The 19,530-nt window shown below is 34.0% G+C and overlaps 2 protein-coding genes across 7 annotated transcripts; both read left to right on the top strand.

The window, feature by feature from the left end:
• The first annotated feature begins 914 nt into the window (after positions 1 to 914).
• Positions 915 to 9,942, top strand: LOC140863051 (glutathione hydrolase 3). Of its 3 annotated transcripts, none has more exons than XM_073266169.1 (10): positions 916 to 1,135; positions 2,380 to 2,454; positions 2,604 to 2,675; positions 6,675 to 6,806; positions 7,068 to 7,399; positions 7,925 to 8,443; positions 8,527 to 8,765; positions 8,845 to 9,109; positions 9,231 to 9,368; positions 9,452 to 9,942. In XM_073266169.1, the coding sequence occupies exons 4-10, from the start codon at positions 6,713 to 6,715 to the stop codon at positions 9,713 to 9,715; spliced, it is 1,851 nt and encodes a 616-aa protein (XP_073122270.1). In that variant the 5' UTR covers positions 916 to 1,135; positions 2,380 to 2,454; positions 2,604 to 2,675; positions 6,675 to 6,712; the 3' UTR covers positions 9,716 to 9,942. The 3 variants fall into 3 exon arrangements, with proteins under 3 accessions (XP_073122272.1, XP_073122270.1, XP_073122271.1); XM_073266170.1 differs by having other exon boundaries at positions 2,557 to 2,675; XM_073266171.1 differs by lacking the exon at positions 2,604 to 2,675 and having other exon boundaries at positions 915 to 1,135.
• Positions 9,943 to 10,271: 329 nt separating this feature from the next.
• Positions 10,272 to 12,317, top strand: LOC140866785 (uncharacterized). 4 transcript variants are annotated; one of them, XM_073271832.1, is made up of 5 exons: positions 10,272 to 10,372; positions 11,199 to 11,418; positions 11,490 to 11,582; positions 11,801 to 11,964; positions 12,067 to 12,317. In XM_073271832.1, the coding sequence occupies exons 2-5, from the start codon at positions 11,265 to 11,267 to the stop codon at positions 12,115 to 12,117; spliced, it is 462 nt and encodes a 153-aa protein (XP_073127933.1). In that variant the 5' UTR covers positions 10,272 to 10,372; positions 11,199 to 11,264; the 3' UTR covers positions 12,118 to 12,317. The 4 variants fall into 4 exon arrangements, with proteins under 4 accessions (XP_073127933.1, XP_073127935.1, XP_073127934.1 ...); XM_073271834.1 differs by having other exon boundaries at positions 10,273 to 10,391; XM_073271833.1 differs by having other exon boundaries at positions 10,351 to 10,372; positions 11,144 to 11,418.
• The last annotated feature ends 7,213 nt before the right edge of the window (positions 12,318 to 19,530 follow it).

Below are 19,530 nucleotides of genomic sequence, written 5' to 3'. Positions count from 1 at the left end.
TGTTCCAAAATAAGCATTAAAACATGAGATATAAGCACAGAGATCTTTAGATATAAGTATAAAACTTTCAGATCTAAGCACAAAACAACCCATATTGAGTACAAGAATTAAATATTAAAATAATCAAGTTTTGTGGTCCTTAGGGAGTGCAAAGAAAGAATCTTTAAGGAAGGGAGTTGGGAGAAAGAAAGGTTTAGGTTTGGGGATTTATTCATAATTGTCTCATAAAATAATATGTATAAGAAAAGGTATACCTACTAACAAAATTGTTATTTTAAAATAAAATAGTGTGTGTTAGCTAAATTTAATTTAAATATTTAATATTCATGATTTTGGGCCAATGAATATCAACCATGCTGCAGAGGGGGTAATACCCCTCTGTAGCTTCGAATTTCCCGTGCTTAAGATGTGATGGTTACGACCCAATTATTTTCATTTATTACACGTATTTGTAGTAGAATCCAATTAAAGTCCATGAAATATCTATCAGCTCTTTAAGCACAATTACGTTTTATCCTCAATAAATATTATCGGATCACAATGGAAATGTTTTCATCGGGACGTCTTTGACTTTGCTTTAAGACATAAAACGATCCACCAAAGATTGTATTCAAGATTATTCGAATGAAAAAATTCGATGTTATACCTTGTGTGCAGCGTGTTAGATCTTGATTGGCCCAAATGATGTGAGCCCCACATATTTTTATGTGGGGCTCACATCATTTGGGTCAATCAAAGCCTGAAAGCTACCCCTTAAAGATATACATTTTTGTTTTTTTGCTGTGGTTTATTGTCTTTTATTTATATACAGCGTTTAATGTGTTTAAATTTTAAAAATTCGTGAACAAAATACAGCATGATTTGGAGCATAATGTACACCAGATGAATGCGGACCGGATTTCGTCCCCATTTTTTTTTTGCTCCAGCCAATCATGGCACTCTGACTTGGCGAAAAAAAAGGCTAAATATCATTCTCCCCCACCGGTGGTTGGTACTCTTCTTTGTGCTCTCCCACACGCCAGAAACTCCTTCCCAGTCCATTTCCCCCACCCACCCCGCGCGAGGAAAAAAGGGGCTGAAATCGTGGTGTTGCTTCTTCTTTGATCCGCTCAGATCTCCGTTCGGGATACACCAGGTGAGGAACAATGGCTGTTGTTTGGTTTTATTCCTCTCTCTTTTTTTTGTTTGCCGGAAATGATTGTAGGTAGAGTTTGCTTAGTGTAAATTTCTGACTGAAGTGGTGGATTGGGCGGTACACAACACACAGTTGAAGTTCAAGGAATTACTACGTTGTTTGTGGGGGGTTGCTGTGGAAATACAAATTTGGTGCTGTTTGTGTTGGCCGGCCCATTTCAATTCATTGATGAAGTAGGGCAGCCTACAATACGTTCATCAAGTTTTTGAGTGTACTAGGAACTGAGTGGAGATTGGCTAATGGAAAATTTTACTCGGAACTTGAGAATTTACGAGTTACATGGCTCGAATTCTGCTTTTATGTAGGACGAATTTATAGCCATCTCTCGAGCTTACTTTTATGATTATGTATTTTATATGACTTGAATAATTAGATATTGATGAGAATGGTTAGTTCACTGGGATTGTGCTACTGCTATTTAGAATTCGAAGGTTTAGGGTGGCTGGTTCAGTGAAACTTTGGGATTTGGATAGTCTTTGTTTCTATAAATTGCATTTTGGTTTGAGCTGTTGAATATATATTTAAGTGGCATAAGTTCTTAGAAACGAAATTAGCTCGATAATTCGTTTTAGTTGAATTTAGCAAGGGGGTGTGATTTCGTCTTCTTGACAGAAATTTTGTGCTGCTCTTTTAGCTCTTTTGGAATATTTCATAGTTTAATAAATTCAGTAGAGAATACTACGTTCAAGTAATCAAGTTTAATGAAATATGGAGTGAAAAAAAATGGGACTGATTTGAAGTTATATTCTATTTGTAATGAACTTTTGAACTTTGCTGCTCTGTTCGTGTACTAGGTCTGTTGCGGCCCATTTTAACCATGGAATATGACCAAAACACTTAAAAGTGTTGAAAATGTTCTCCGCTGAGTTGGTTTTATAGTCCCAATTCTGGTCGAGTATTGAAGGAGTTAAAATTAAAACAACGAAGAATAGTGATGCTGAAATTGAATATAATCCACATCTTAAAGTGTCAATTTGGTTTGGTGCAATAGTTATGAACCTCTTGAGCTAATTTTTAGCAACAAAATGAGATTCAAGATACTTTATAAATGAATTGTGGGAAGGTATAAAGAGAGCTTTAGAGGTTTACACATGTATCTGAAATCGATGTTATTGATAATTTAATGGTGTAAGGAGACTGGTTATAGTAGAGTTCTAATGTCGTCAAGGTTGGTGCAACATCAGGCTTTGAGGAAGGAACTGGCTGCCACTGAACGGAGAGCCGAAGAAGAGCATGCGGCCCATAACGCTTTCAAGCTGGTTAGTGCATGTGAATTCATTTGTTCTTCTTACTTGGATGTGCGTTTCTTCTGCATTCATTTTGTGTGCTGTCTGGTTTCTCTCATTTCTTCCAAATATTAGTTGCTTTGCATCAACTTTGAAATCTTGATTCTCAACCCTGAAATTAGACTGCCAGTGAAAGGGAAATTGAATCGGAACAGAAAGCAATCAAGGCATCCACAGCATTAGCTAGAATCCAGGTAACCGACGGACACTTGTGAATATTGATTATATGTATATGGATTTTTATCAATTTTTTGTTGAAAGATGCTATATTTACACGTTAGTTTTCAAAATACAAAACTATCCAAAATTTTTAATTTTATTGGTAACGCTATTTTGAAAATACAAAAGTACCCAAATTTGGTAATTTCACTGATAACGTTATCATTGAAAATACAATACTATCTAAAATTTGTAATTTTAACGTAGGAAACTTTGTCTAGCCCAACACTTTTTTTTTCTTTTAGCTATATTAGTAAAAGAGAATGAATAGATAAGATAAATAAAATTATGAATTATCATGTGGGATTTGGGAACTGTCTATTATTTTAGGTAATGTGCGCATTGTTTGGTTTGATATATTATTAATTTATGTATAACTAATCCCATTCAATTTCGTGTTATTCTCGTCATATTATTTATCCATTTATTAATTATTAATTTTACATCAATTAAATCAAATAAATTATAATTTATCCATCAAATCAAATAATGTATTAATTATTTTTTCTTATTTATTTTTAATTTACATTATATTACTTATCTATGTATTACTTATCCTATCACTCAATTCAAACAGTACTCTTGAATCTGTTCACTTTTCAATTTTTTATTGTCTTAAATTAAGATTATATTTTAGAATCCATTTTTTTTAACATATGTCAAATATAATAACTATAAATGTTGTTATTACTATTGTTTCACGAGTAAATATTAAACAATATGATATTATTTTTAGTTTCTAATAATAGAATATTAAACAATATGCTATTATTTTTAGGGAGTGTTTGCAATCACTAAAAATCATTTTTGTATGTTTCTTAGGGAGTGTAAGTGTTTGGTAGAGCTTGTAAAAAGTGTTTTTTAACTTTTAGTTGCGTAGAAGTGTTTTTCAATGTTTGTGAATGTTAAATTCTGCTTTAACTTCTACAACTTTTACTCAAAAGCAAGAAGCTAAAATTTGATGTTTTTTTTAGCTTCTGTTTTTTTTTAAGGTATAAAATTACAAGTTGATATATATACTCTTAATAAACTTATCATATTACATATGATTTTATTATTTTTTTAAAATATTTTTTAATTTTACATTATCATTGCAAGTATTTTTTTAAAAAAAATATTTTTTTAATTTTACATTATTATTACAAGTATTTTTTAAAAAATTTTACATTATTATTTCAAGCATTTATTTAAATAAATATATATATATATATATATATATATATATTGCATTTTCATACATTTTTGTGCATATCTTGTATATTTATACAAATTTTTTCATTTTTTATATTTTTATTTTATTAATCTTATATATTTTTTCAAGTATTCATCTTATAACAAATAAAATATTTTTGATACAAAATTTATAATGTAAAATAATATATAAACTTATTTTTTATAGTGTGAGTATAAAAAATTAAATAATCAAATAAAAGTATGATTGTCATTTAGTTAAAAAATTAAGTTTGAAAGCAATTATTTTCCGAACACTAAACTTTAGCTTGTATTAGCTTTTAACTCTTATTTCCAAACACTTTTTACTTTAGCTTCTCACCAATTTCAAAATAATCTCTACTAGAATCACTTTTAAATAAGTAAAAGCTCTCCAAAACACTCCCTTAAACCCAAATTATGTGTTAACTTATGCTTAACATAATTAAAATTCAAAAGCTAGTCATATAGTGATTATTATTTTCCAAAAGTGATTTTAATAAAAGATTAATGTTAAAAGCACTCTAATCACTTATTTTATTTATCAAATACTACCCAACTTTGATTTTTAGATTTTCACAATTGTTTTCAAACACTACTAATTTTTAATTTTTTTTTAATTTTTTTTATAATCTATAAATTTAATCACTTTTATAAAAGCATAATCTTTTGCAAACTAAAACATAATATTTTGCAAACACTCAGTTAGTTTCTAATAATCGGTTATGTTGAGAAATCAATTTTCGTCCCAAAAAAAAAATTCAGTATATTTTTGCTTAAATAACAAACAGAGGGGTCATTAGCCTGACCAGACTCAGCCCAGCCTGATTGAACTGGACTGCATGTGAATGTGTTGTTTCAGTCGCTTATACATACATAGGTCCTCTCCCGTTCAAAATAATGCAAAAATCAAGATAATTTATATATATATATATATAAAAAATTCCTATGAGAAAGTGATAATATTTGAATGTGGTTCATGGAGTTTTCTAATTTGAAAATTAGTTTTATGAAAAAATGATTATTTTTAATAAATATTTATTATATAGAATTTATTTCATACATAATTTATTTATGGTAGGCATAATTTTTTGTAAACATTTGAAATAAAATAAGAAAGCCGGTATAATTTACGTGTCTTAAATAATATGTTTCGGTTACCCGATCAAGGTGATTTTATGTTTCATCCGGAAAAATATGTTCTGTGTATTTGTATGAGATTTTGTACAAACATTTCTATCGAAAAAAAAACCTCAAACGAGATGAAATTCGGTACGAACATCTCGGGCAAAAAATGTTAAGCATTGAATCATCCGCCGATCAGTTATAATATATTCCCGTTACTGCCCTCGACAATTTGACATCCAACCCATGAAGCATTAAAAAAAAAAACCATAAACAAGCAATGTTGTGTTTTATAATGTGTAATTTGTCACGTGGAATTGATATTTACATTCTATTTCATGTTATCTACATTATACTCAACTTTAAAATGAAGTGTAAATTTATTTACAAATGAAATATGAATAACACAAAATGAGGTTACTAAATATCGACTTCCTTTGTCATGATGTTTTTTTGGAAGGTAAAAAAAGAAGAAGAAGATTTATTCTCCGCCCCCCCCCCCCCCCCCCCCCCCCCCCCCCCCCCCCCCCAACAACTAATAAAATTGTCATTTAAAAAAAAAATTAAATTTTTTACCCATTTTCAAAACTTTGTCTGTCCACTAATGATTGTTTTCAATATTTCTTTAAAATTGGATGCTTGGTTTTATAAACGTTTCTTTCAATTACTCCTTTTTTTTTCAGATATAAAGTGGCAATACTAAAATGAACAGAAATAATATTGACAAATAACAAAAAGTAATACCATGGTCTTAATATAACTATAGATTATAAAGAGATAATAAAAATGGAAAAACGATTATTTAGACCTGGTCGTTTAATGTGAAAACAAATACAAGACCAAATATGAATTAATTTAACCAGATATATCGTTTTCATTTAATAAATCACAAAATTTCTTGTAATATAATGTTGAAGTGGAACTAAAAAAAATGTTGGTCAATATTTTCGATATGATGAATAACAAAGTCACTCATCCATTAAGGCATTGTTTGGTTTGATATATTATTAATCTATGTATAACTCATCTTAATCAATTTCGTTTTATTTTCGTCAAATTATTTATCTATTTATTAATTAATAATTTTACATCAATTAAATCAAATAAATTATAATCTATCATCAAATCAAATAATGTATTAACTATTTTTTCTTATTTATTTTTAATTTATATTATATTACTTATCTATGGATTAATTATCTTATCACTCAAATCAAACGATGCCTTAATAGTATTAATTAGTTGAATTTACTCGTAGAGCATCAATTGTCACCATCGATTACTGTAACAGGTATTAAAAAAAATTTTAGGGCATCTACAGTTATTACAATGTGTGCTTGGTGAGAACAAATAATGTCGTGGTGAATATAAAAAAATATTTCAGGTGACTTGTGTTTTTTAAAATTTATTATTATTATTATAATTATTATTATTATTATTATTATTATTTTATGGGTTAGTTTGGATACAGAAAAAGTTGAGTTTAGTTTGATTCTCTGCCAACATGGCCAGAGAATCAAAATACGATACGCTAGCCCCCAAAGAAAGATGACACACTTCTTGTTCTACACTCCTTAACTCGTAATCACAAATAGACTGCTTTTCCCTTTCTCCGTCTCACCAAAACTGTACACAAACAGACGAAAGAAGAAAAGAGAGGCGCAAGAAAGTATATTCCATGGGGCAGCAGGACTTCCGGGCTTCACTTCTGAATCACAAAAGGAGGAACAACTCAACTTTATGTGTCTTTCTTGTTCTTTTAGCCATAGCATGTGAGTTCTTGTTACTTTTCCTTTTTCCTTTGAAAAATTTTACTTTTTTTTTTAGATATTATTTTGGGGGATTTTTTAGATCCATACAATGTAATTCTTATTTGATCTGCATAGCAAAATTGTGTTAAGTGCTGGTTCTTGTATGTATTTATTTGTTTTACATGCAGTTTGGGGGGGAAAAGGGGATGAGAAATGAAACCGATTAATCTAGATCAAAATCAGATGAATTACCAAGTTGATTTGATGTGTATTTGATTCCAGGCATTTCTCTCAGAGGTGACTTGAGCCCTTGGTTGGGAAAAGACGATCACAAGTTAAATGGGAGATTGCGGTTCGGCAAAAGTGACGTCGTTCAGTCTCAGCATGCAATTGTTGCTGCTGATGATGGCCGTTGCTCGGAAATTGGTGTTTCGATGCTTGAAAAAGGCGGCCATGCGGTGGATGCTGCTGTTGCAACAGCAATCTGCCTTGGAGTTGTTAGTCCAATGTCTAGTGGAATCGGAGGCGGTGGTTTTATGGTTGTTCGATCCTCGTCATCATCCGATGCCCTTGCAATTGACATGAGAGAAACTGCTCCAGAAGCTGCCTCACAGGTAGGGGTGTAATGTCCTGATCTGGCTTGCAAGCCGTTTGATAATAAATGTATATAATTGAGGAGTTTGAGCTTTGCGTGATTATTCAAAAGCTTGTGAATTGAGATTTTGATGACGATTCCTATTTTTTATGCATTGAATATATAGTACATTTTATATCAGTTAAATGCTACAAGAATGAAAAAATAAATTACACTTGTCACCGTGTGTAAAAAAGTATTGATTTTATATTCTGTTCATAACACAATGTGTGATGACATTATTTTCCCACAGTTTCAAATAAACTTTAAATCAGTACAATGAGCAGCTCAAGTTTTCAAGATCAAAATTTCATTAGCATACATATGAGGTCGAAAATTTTCTGAAGTTCCGTTTTTCCTTATTTTCTTCGTTACGAAAAGTTAACTACCATAAAGAAAGTTATTTTCATACATCTTTAATGGAAACTACTGTGAATTGGTATATAGTGTGTAAGGTTTCATCCATGGTTGCTTGATACTGATGATTTGCATTTACATTGCATAGAATATGTATGAGAACAATGCAGCCGCAAAGTTTCGAGGAGCTCTGTCCATGGGTGTTCCTGGCGAGTTAGCAGGCCTTCACGTAGCTTGGTTGAAATTTGGCCGGTTGCCTTGGAGGATTTTGTTCGAACCTGCGATTGAGCTTGCGAGAAATGGGTTTACAGTTGGACCATACCTTGGAGCAAGCATTGCTAAAAATGTGGAAAAGATAATGGTTGATCCTGGCTTACGACAAGTCTATGCACCACATGGTGAATTATTAAAAGCTGGCCAAATGTGCCACAACGTGGAGCTGGGGAACAGCTTAGAGGCAATAGCCAAACAAGGGCCCCAAGCTTTCTATAACGGCACGGTTGGTGAACAATTGATTGAAGATGTGAGGAATGCTGGTGGGATTTTGACTATGGAAGACTTGAGAAACTACCGGGTAAATGCCATTGATGCTGTGGCTGTAAATGTTATGGGATACAAGATACTAGGAATGGCTCCTCCTTCGAGCGGAACAGTTGGCGTTTCTTTGGTGGGTTTATGCTCTATTTGAACCTTATAACTGGATCGAAGATGTCTATATTTGATTACTATTTGATGATTGATGAATTATAGGTTCTGAATATCTTAGATAGTTATGGAAGTCATCGAGATGCTATGAAGGGTGCTCTGGGATTGCATCGTCTTATTGAAGCATTGAAACACATGTTTGCTATTCGAATGAATCTTGGAGATCCCAAATTTGTCAGTATCAATGATATTGTGTCCGACATGCTTTCCCCTTCTTTCGCAAAGATAATTCAAAAAAAGATATTTGACAATACTACATTTCCTCCCGAGTATTATATGCACAGGTTCTTTTTTGCATCCCTTACTGGATCGCACATCATTTTTTGATATCAAAATGATTCTAAAATTATTCGTTCTTTTTAGGTGGAGCCAACTTAGGGATCATGGAACAAGCCACTTCTGTGTGGTGGATTCAGATCGAAATGCCGTGTCCATGACAACCACAGTAAATTATGCATTTGGAGGCGGTGTGCTCTCTCCGCGTACTGGCATCATTCTCAACAATGAAATGGATGATTTCTCGATACCGACTGACGCATCCCTTGACAAACTCCCTCCTGCTCCAACTAATTTTATTACACCAAACAAGAGGCCCTTATCTTCCATGACACCCATAATCGTCCTCAAGGTAAGGTGTTGGACCATGTTTCGAACGATTTTTCAGCCATGATCAGGATTAGATGAAGCACATTTATAGGATGAGACTCTATTTTATGTGCTAATGCAATTTATTTGTAAACCATTTATAGGATGATCAGTTGGTAGGGGTCCTTGGCGGCAGCGGTGGCTTAGACATAATACCTGCAGTTGTGCAGGTTTTCATCAACCATTTTATCTTAGGAATGGAACCCTTAGCAGCTGTACAGAGTGCAAGAGTTTACCACAGGGTATTGCCGTATTCTAAATTTGAATCCTAAAATTTAGGAAGCATTTGTCAAATCATGAATTTGGTTAAACATTTTTCATCCAGCTGATTCCAAACATCGTGTCTTATGAGAATTGGACCGTTGTGGATGGCGAACACATCGAACTTTCCGAAGAGAACAAGCATTTCCTGAGAGACAGAGGTCATCAACTGAAGGCAAAGACAGGAGGGGCAATATGTCAGCTTGTGGTTCAAAATCTAAGCAGCTCGGTGAACTCTGGTCGAAAAGTGAGAAACGACAATGTTATTCATGGAGTACTAACGGCTGTCAGTGATCCTAGGAAAGGCGGATGGCCTGCAGGGATCTGATTCATGCTCTCATGAAATGCAGTAGCAGTTTTATTGTCTAGTTCATAGATTGTTACAATAATTGTGTTTCTTTGTAAATATCATTAAATATTTAGGTAGCATGGGCTTAAGAATTGGTTATATATTTTTGTTTTTTCAGGAACAACGTTGAAAGGATATTAGCATGTGAATGATTGTAAACTTGTAATAATATTCTTCGAACCATGACATCTAAATCTAGAATTAGATTTGGTATTCATATTGTGTGTAAATTTTTTTGGTTGTGTTTATGTTATTTTTGCTCCTGTTTATTGGAGAAGTAAAATTTTTATCTGTTGAAGAAACAAAATAATATGCGTGTTTTGGAGTCAAAAATATTTTTGATGAAAAATAGAGAAAGAAAGTGTTTGTTTGGAAATTAAAAAAGAGAGTCAAATTTGGTTGTTGATTATTTTTTCGAATTTTGTTATTAATTTATTTATTACCTAAAAATGAGATACGTCAAAAAAAAAAAATTGAAATGGTTCCATGGATTTATCTGACCCACCCGTTAACATTGGGTACAAATCGGGTTCAACCCATACCCATCCTGGTTCCAACACTGGACTGGAGGGAAAATTGGAGGAGGAAGCTGAGGCGAATTAATCCGTCTACCTTTTCCATTTCGAAGCTTGCAAGGTAGGAGACGAAAATCGCGGTTCGTTTTTTACCCTGTTTTCTTATTTTCTGTTCAAATGGATGTTTGGGTAAACTGGTTTTATTTTTGCAAGAATTAGCATTCGAATGGTTCGTGAATTTTCATGGGTTTCGTTCTTTTTCTCTTTTCTTGTCGGAATTTTAATGGGTTCCGAGCTTGGTATGGTTATCCCAGAAACTAAGTCCATGGTCAAATTAAATCTGGGTAGTGTATGTGTTTTGTGAAGTGTTTGAATCTCCCTACTGTGTACTTTTGTTGGTTCATCGGACTTTATGCTGGATTAAACGTTTACGACGGGTAATTTCATTTTTAAGGTTGCTCTGTTACCTCTAGTTCATGTACAATTGAAATTGATTCAGTGCGGCTGGGGATTGATTGGTTTTAGGGCAGCATATTGGTTTATTGCCGTGTTACGATTAATATGGGCTGTCCTTTGCTTACTTGCAAGTCCTGTTATTAGTATCAAACTTACATAAGCTACTTTTTGCCTTTTGGATTATATTCCTAAAGTAATGTAGCTGGAAAAAAAAGAAAGAGAAATCAAACTGCGATCATAAAATTCGCATCTCACTTGGATTTTTACTAAAACCACATGAACTTTAATACTCTTATTTTTGTACTTTTACATCATTATGACACAATGTTTTTAGTTACAAATCAGTAAGGAGGATAAGAATGACGATGAATTCGGTGTTTTTTTTATAAACATTATACTGCAGTCTAATTATATCGTTTTATCTTGAAATAATAAGTGTTGCTGTTGTCACTTTGTTCATATGTGCTGCGATCATTATTTTGTCACGCAAGGCGCGGGAAGAAGGGGATTTTATCTGGGATTTTCCTAGAGAAATACCTAGTTCTATCATTGATCGCATGGACAGCACGGATGAGAGGTCGACTATTGATCTGGGACGGGATGGGGAGATTGTGACGGACCTGACGGGGAAGATACATCAGCTTCCCTGCTGCATCAAGTACAATGGCCCCACATCTGTTTCTCACTACTTCAAGCCGAAACCCTCTGGAGGTACACTCTATACACTGATGCACTGCACTCACCTGCCTTGTTTCCTGATTTTGAGATTGGTTGACTTACAGAAATGGAGCTGGATGGCCTAAGAGTGGAGGAGGCATATTTTAGAGGAAGGAAATTGCATGGCACCACCATTTCCCTTCCCCAAGGCTATTCTGGTATTTATAATTGCTCGTTTTCTATCTTATTTTATGGTTTTTTGGTCAAGCAGCAAATGCTGATCCTATATCTGCAGGGATACTAAACAGTGATGACCAAAGCAATTTTTTCTTATAAATCAAATAGTTGAATCATTGATGTTTTCTGCATATGTAAGCGTCAAGCCTGTTGAACTGTGCTGTTTTTATGCGATTTATTTACATTACACATTTTTTAGGGTCTATCTTGGGGAAGAAAAGTGCTGATAAGAATGCAAACGGTTCTAACTGCTGGAAGACATGTGCTACATTTGAAAATTTAACGATATGGAATCACGATGCCATTCCCTCAAAAGAAGACGCATTTTTGCGTGCCCTTCACTGGTTTCCCATTGCACAAGCGGTAAGTTCCCTGATGATTGGTTGACGATATTTTTCATCTTCTTGGGAAGTACTTTTCTGCTAGTTGAGTCATGATGTTAAAAGGTTGTCTTCGTGAATGTAGCTGCATCAACCAGTCAGTGTCGAAGATGTGGAATCTACATGCACCGATTAGGAACTGCAGCAGCTTAACCCAGAGGAACCTTACACCAATCGACTTGTAATGCATTCCTGTTGCGCTAAACCCTTGAAAGTTGTCTGATTTTGCTAGGATAGATTTATTGTTTGCACATAATGGATTTTATTTATTAATTTCCTGCTGTTAGCTGGGGATGGAAGTAATTGATCTCTATGAATCGATCTGTTTCATGTTTCCTTCTTTGGCTTCAGATTACCTTAGGTTGCATTTGGATTTGAGTGGGTTTGAATTTGATTGCAGATCCAATTCTCAAATACATGATCCCTCTTCTATTTGACTCAAAATTAGAATGAACCGAGTGTTGTTCAATTATTATTTTTTCGTTTCAATTTCAAATTCATTATCAACCTAATCATTTGATTTAAAATTCTCCCATAAAGCCAAATTCTTCTATTCAAACACACCCTTAATGTTTAATCGTTGAAAGCTCATGCTTGCATTAAATAGGAGGAACCTCTTGCTCCACATTCACAAATTCAAAATATTACTCGCTTGTGTCTTTTGGAGAATTATACAGTATATATTGTGGGTGAAACAATGGAAAAAGTATAAATTTATGTTCGATAATTTGATATTTACCGTCCAGATCGTGAAAAAAAATATTAATAAGTTAGAAAAAAAATTTAAAAGATATTGGCTTTTTTAAATAATTTGTAAAATAACTAATGTTTCTTCTTTAAACACAATATTGGATTATCTAAGGAGAAATAGAAAATACTTCACCACTTGAGGGAAAATAGAACAAGGATTATCTTAAAAATAATAAATTTCATAATGTTGTGAAAAGTAAAATTTATAAAACTCAAAAACTCAAAATATTCTCAAACTCCACACTTTAAATTTATTCTCTCAAATTGTGTTTTTCTACACAAATGGAGAGACCTATTTATAGATCTCAATGGGAGATTAGTCCAAAAATTAAATCATCATCATCTACATCATCACACACTAATTTTTAAAATAATACAACTCAATTTTCAACAATTCTAATATAATATAATATATTTTTAACACTTCCCCTTGTGATGATGATCGTCATATGATGATTGTCTTTATTACATGTTTTATGCTGCCTCGTTAAAAACCTTACTAGGAAAAACCCAGTGGGATAAAAACCATAGCAAGGAAAAAAGAGTGCAGCCACGTAAACTCCCCCTCATGTTAATATGAGTGATTCTTCACATATTCCGTAGATTGCACATCCCAATATTGTATATATGATTTTTGAATATCGTCGTGGGAAGTGCCTTTGTGAAGAGATCTGATGAGTTCTCACTTGATTGAATGTAACAGATATCAATATCTTTATTCTTCTCAAGCTCTTGAGTGTAGGCAAAGAACTTTAGGGGGATATGTTTGGTTCTGTCACTTTTGATGTATCCTTCTTTCATTTGAGAAATACATGCAACATTGTCTTCATGCAACGTCACAGGCTTCTTGTCTACTGATAATCCACAAGAAGTTTGGATATGTTGTGTCATTGATTTTAACCACACATATTCACGACTTGCTTCATATAATGCAATAATCTTGGCGTGATTTGATGAAGTTGTTACGAATGTTTGTTTCTGTGAACGCCAAGAAATTGCGGTGCCTCCACGAGTAAATACATATCCGGTTTGGGAACGTGCCTTATGTGGATCAGATAAATATCCAGCATCAGCATAACCAATGATACTTTGATTGGTGTCTTTTGAGTACAAAAGTCCCAAATCTGTCGTTCCTTGTAGATAACGGAATATATGTTTAATTCCGTTCCAGTGCCTCTTTGTTGGATATGAACTGAATCTTGCCAATAAATTTACAGCAAAAGATATATCAGGTCTAGTGCAATTTGCAAGATATATAAGGGCACCAATGACACTTAGATATGGTACTTCTGGACCAAGAATAACTTCATCATCCTCACATGGACGGAATGGATCCTTTTCTATGTTTAATGATCTTACAACCATTGGAGTACTTAATGGATTTGATTTATCCATATTAAAACGTTTAAGGATCTTTTATGTATAATTTGCCTGGTGAACAAAAATTTCACATTCTTTTTTTTCGATTTGCAAACCCAGACAGTACTTGGTTTTTCCAAGATCCTTTATTTCAAATTCTTCTTTCAAGTACATCATAACTTCTTGAATTTCTTTATTCGTTCCAATGATGTTTAAATCATCAACATATACAGCAATGATTACACATCCTGATGTTGTTTTCTTGATGAAAACACAAGGGCATATTGAATCATTTTCATATCCCTTTTTCATCAAGTGATCACTTAGCCGATTATACCCGATTATACCACATTCGGCCTAATTGCTTCAACCCATATAATGATCTTTGCAATTTTACAGAATAAAATTCTCTGGGTTTTGAACTTTGTGCTTCAGACATCTTAAATCCTTCAGGGATTTTCATGTATATATCACTATCAAGTGATCCGTATAAGTAAGCTGTAACAACATCCATAAGACACATTTCCAAATTTTCAGACACTGCCAAACTAATCAAATATCGAAACGTAATTGCATCCATAACAGGAGAATACGTTTCTTCATAATCAATTCCAGGCCTTTGAGAAAAACCTTGTGCAACAAGTCTAGCTTTATATCTGACTATTTCATTTTTCTCATTTCGCTTTCGAATAAAAACCCATTTGTATCCAACAGGTTTTACACCTTCAGGTGTGAGGACTATAGGTCCAAAAACATTACGTTTATTCAGCGAATCCAATTCAACCTGGATGGCATCTTTCCATTTGGCCCAATCATGACGAGTTTTATATTCACCAAAAGATTTTGGTTCATGATCCTCATTTTCATTTATGATGTCACAAGCCACATTATAAGAAAATATCTCATCAATATCTTCTATGTCTTTTCGGTTCCATATTTTTCCAGTATTAATATAATTGATAGAGATTTCACGATTCTCGTCAGTTTGTGGTTCTGACAGAACATTTTCATCATCAGGTGTTTCTTCTGGAACACCATTTTCTATTTTATGATCATCGTGCTTTTCTATGCCTTTTTTTCCGAGGATTTTTATCTTTGGAACCGACTGGCCTTCCACGCTTCAGGCGTTTAATGACATCATGAGTGTCTTCAATCTGTTTCTTTGGAATTTCAATTTGAGCTGGGGCATTACAACATGTATATATGATTTTGTCACCCCTTTTGTGTCTGCAAATGCATCTGGCATTTGATTTGCTATTCTTTGCAAATGTACAATTTGCTATACATCTTTTTCACATTGTTTGGTCCTTGGATCTAAATGTAACAATGATGGTACATACCATGTGATTTCTTTTTCGATGTGTTTCTTTTCTCCCCCTAACACTGGGAATATTTCTTCATTAAAATGACAATCAGCAAAGCGTGCTGTAAACACATCGCCTGTCTGAGGCTCAAGATATCGAATGATTGATGGACTATCATAACCGATATAAATACCGATTTTTCTTTGAGGACCCATTTTTTATCGTTGAGGTGGTGCAATAGGCACATACACCATACATCCAAAAATTCTTAGATGAGAGATATTTGGTTCTTTACCAAATGCAAGTTGCAATGTGGAGAATTTATGATATGCACTTGGTCTGATGCGAATTAATGCCGCAGCATGTAAAATTGCATGTCCCCATATAGAAATAGGGAGTTTTGTTTTCATAATCATTGGTCTAGCAATCAATTGTAGACGTTTAATCAATGATTCAGCTAATCCATTTTGCGTATGAACATGAGCTACAGGATGTTCAACAGTGATTCCCATTGACATACAATAATCATTGAAAGTCTGGGATGTAAATTCTTCAGCATTATCAAGTCTTATTTTCTTGATTGTATAATCGGGAAATTGATTTTGCAATTTTATTATTTGAGCCATCAATCTTGCAAATGCCACATTCCGAGTTGACAATAAGCATACATGTGACCATCTGCTAGAGGCATCGATCAATACCATAAAGTATCGAAATGGTCCACATGGTGGATGAATTGGCCCACAAATATCACCCTGAATACGTTCAAGAAATATGGGTGATTCAGTTTGGATTTTAGCTGGTGATGGTCTTATAATAAGTTTTCCAATTGAACATGCTTTACATTGAAACTTATTATTCTGAAAGATCTTCTGGTCTTTCAGTGGATGACCATGTGTATTTTCAATAATTCTTCGCATCATTGTTGAACCAGGATGTCCCAATCGATCATGCCAATTTTTTAATATTGATGAATTATCCATCATCATATTTGATTCAATTGGACTTATATGTGTATAATGCAATCCAGTAGGGAGCATTGGTAGTTTTTCAACTACAACTTTCTTTCCTGACTTATATGTGGTAAGACATATATATTTCTGATTTCCATCAGTCATTGTCTCAGTATCATACCCATGAGAATATATGTCATTAAAACTCAACAAATTTCTTTTCGATCGTGGTGAATATAAAGCATCATTTATCAAAAATTTTGTACCATTAGGTAACAAAAATTTCGCTTTACCAAAACCTTCAATCAAGTCTACAGGACCTGATATTGTATTCACCATTGTTTTTGTTGGTTTTAGTTCTAAGAAATATCTTTCATCTCGCAGAATAGTGTGCGTTGTACCACTATCCAGTATGCAAATTTTCATGATATTACTTCCATGTTTGCTCATAGCATATATCAAACTTCACAAAAATGTAATAAAAAAAAATTAAGTACAATACAAATGTAAAATATAACATGCTTTATAATACAAAAATGCATGAAAAATACAAATTTGTTACAATCTAGTCCCACCAATCTTTTAATCAATGTCTTCGAAATCATTCAAAAAATCTGCAGCACTGAAACTAGTTGAACCAATTAAATGGTCACTATTTTCAACAAAATTGGTCTCTTTTCCTTTCCCCTTTATCGATTCTTTATAGAGCTTACAAAGGTGCTCGGGGGCTCGACAAGTTCGTGACCAATGTCCCGGAGTGCCACATCTATAACAAACACTCTCGGTTCTTTTTGAGTGATTTTTATTTTCACTCATGTTTTCATGCTGCCTTTTTAGTGGGTGGTGCGTGACGCTCTTTTGAGATGAGTTACTGAAATAACTATCTCGATTATTTTCATATCCACGATCGCGTTCACGACCACGGTCATTTCTACATCCACGTCCACGTCCACGCCCATGTCCTCGACCTCGTCCACGACCAAAATCTGGTTTATTCCTTTGATTTTTGTTTTCATTTTTCATTACGACATTTGCTTCAGGAAATGCCGTTGATCCAGTGGGTCGGGATTGATGATTTCTTACTAACAATTCGTTGTTCTTTTCCGCCACAAGAAGACATGCGATTAGTTCGGAATATCTCGAAAATCCACGCACTCTATACTGTTGTTGTAGAGTTATATTCGATGCGTGAAAAGTGGAAAATGTTTTCTCAAGCATTTTCATCTTTGTGACTTCAAGTCCACAGAATTTTAATTGCGAGACTATTCGATACATCGCAATAATCACTGACTTTTTTAAAGTCTTGGAATCTCAACGTATTCCATTCATCACGGGCGGTCGGGAGTATCACTTCCCTTATATGCTCAAATCTTTCTGAAACGACCCAAACATACTAAAATAATATATCCGGATTTTTTTTTTAAAATAATACTAAGTAAAATAGATGTACATACATGCCCATACATATATGCACAAAATAAACAGATTTAAAAATAATATAAATAAAATGCAACATTCTTACTTAAATAACTGAGTCAAACTTAAATAGAATACTGTCAAACAATCCACTTAAAAGTTTGCATGCAATAAAAATTATTTAATAAAAATAGTACTAAAATTCACCACTGACAAACATAAAAGAAATAGAGTTTTTTAAAAATTCTTAAAAATATCCATAAAAACTCAGCCGGCGGTCACGGGGAATCACTGCGCGTCCGCTCATACGTCCTCACCACAGGTAGGAACTACATCTTCCTCTACGTACTCACCTGCACCATATAAGTGTAGTGAGCCTAAAGACTCAACATGTCTAATCCTTTATAACAAGATTAAAAATAATACATCACATAATTACATTAATACATATCATATACATGAATGAGCATGCTTAAAAATCATGAATCATGACTGAAAATCTTGCTTAAACTTGATCTTAGATATAATCATATAATACATACATAACATTGTTGAGCATAACATTTTCTAACATCGCATGGTCATATCCGTAGTGTAACCTTAAACTTAAAAGTTCGACTGATCAGTCTCTTAAAACCAACGTACGCGACGGTAACGAATCACCTCTTAATGGTAGTAAACTACCCTTAAATTGACAGTAAACTGCCCTTAACATGTGGAGACTGGTCCCCCTTAAATTGTCACACTACTTCAACTTCCAACATAAAAATTATTTTCTAGCTCAACTTTAAACATTAAATCATGCCATAAAATTATTTCATGAATGCATGCACTGAAAATATGTCCGTAATATATATTTAATTAATTTTTCATAGTATAATATACTTATACTTAAAATAGACTTTATGCATAAAAATAATTAAATATATATTTCGGACTTATTTATTTTTCATGGGTTGGTCCAGACTGCTGGTCACTCACTCTAAGCCCATTAAACTTAAATAAAAGCCCAATAATCATATCTTAGCCCAAATAACTTAATTTAACTTAATTGGGCCTAAATAAAAATATTTAAGCCCATTAACTTAATTAAACCCAATAAAACTCTAGACTGGCCCAAAAATCCACTGACTGGCCCAAAAATTCTCATGGGCTTCCAAGCCCATAAAAATCATTGGGCTAACTTAAATAAATTATTTAAAGCCCAAATAAAATTATTTAGAGGCCCAAATAATTTTCTAACTAATTAATAAAGCCCAAAATACACCTAAACTATTAAATACTTAGAAATTAAAATACCCAAGCCCGACCCACCGAACCCGGACCCGAACAACCTGACCCGACCCGGCTACCGACCCAGACCCCCAGGACCCGACCCAACCCCCACCCATAGCCCAACCCGATCCCCCCTTTCCCTTTTCCCCTCGGCCGCGAGCAGCAGTCCCTCCAGGGCTGCTGCCGCCTTGCTCCGGCCATGGCCGGCCGGAGAGCCGCTGGCAGGACCTTCCCAGGGTCCTACCGGTTTGAACCATACCATGGCTCGGCTAGCCTAGCCTGACCAGCCGAAGCCTTCTTCCATTAAACCCTAAACCTGCGCAGCCTTGACCAACCTTAAACCCAGCCCTTCACCAGCCGACTCCAGCCCTAACCATCGAGCCAAAACCCATCCTAGGGACCCTAAGACCCCCTCTGAACCGTGGACCAGCAGCCATGCACGCCCAACAACAAGAAACGTGAGGATGAGCATGAAAAGTGCAACAACCATGT

This window comes from Henckelia pumila, chromosome 4 (assembly GCF_033568475.1).
Source record: "Henckelia pumila isolate YLH828 chromosome 4, ASM3356847v2, whole genome shotgun sequence".
Classification (NCBI taxonomy): Eukaryota; Viridiplantae; Streptophyta; class Magnoliopsida; order Lamiales; family Gesneriaceae; genus Henckelia; species Henckelia pumila.
Note: the sequence above shows the minus strand (reverse complement) of the source record. Positions and strands in the feature narration are given on the sequence as shown.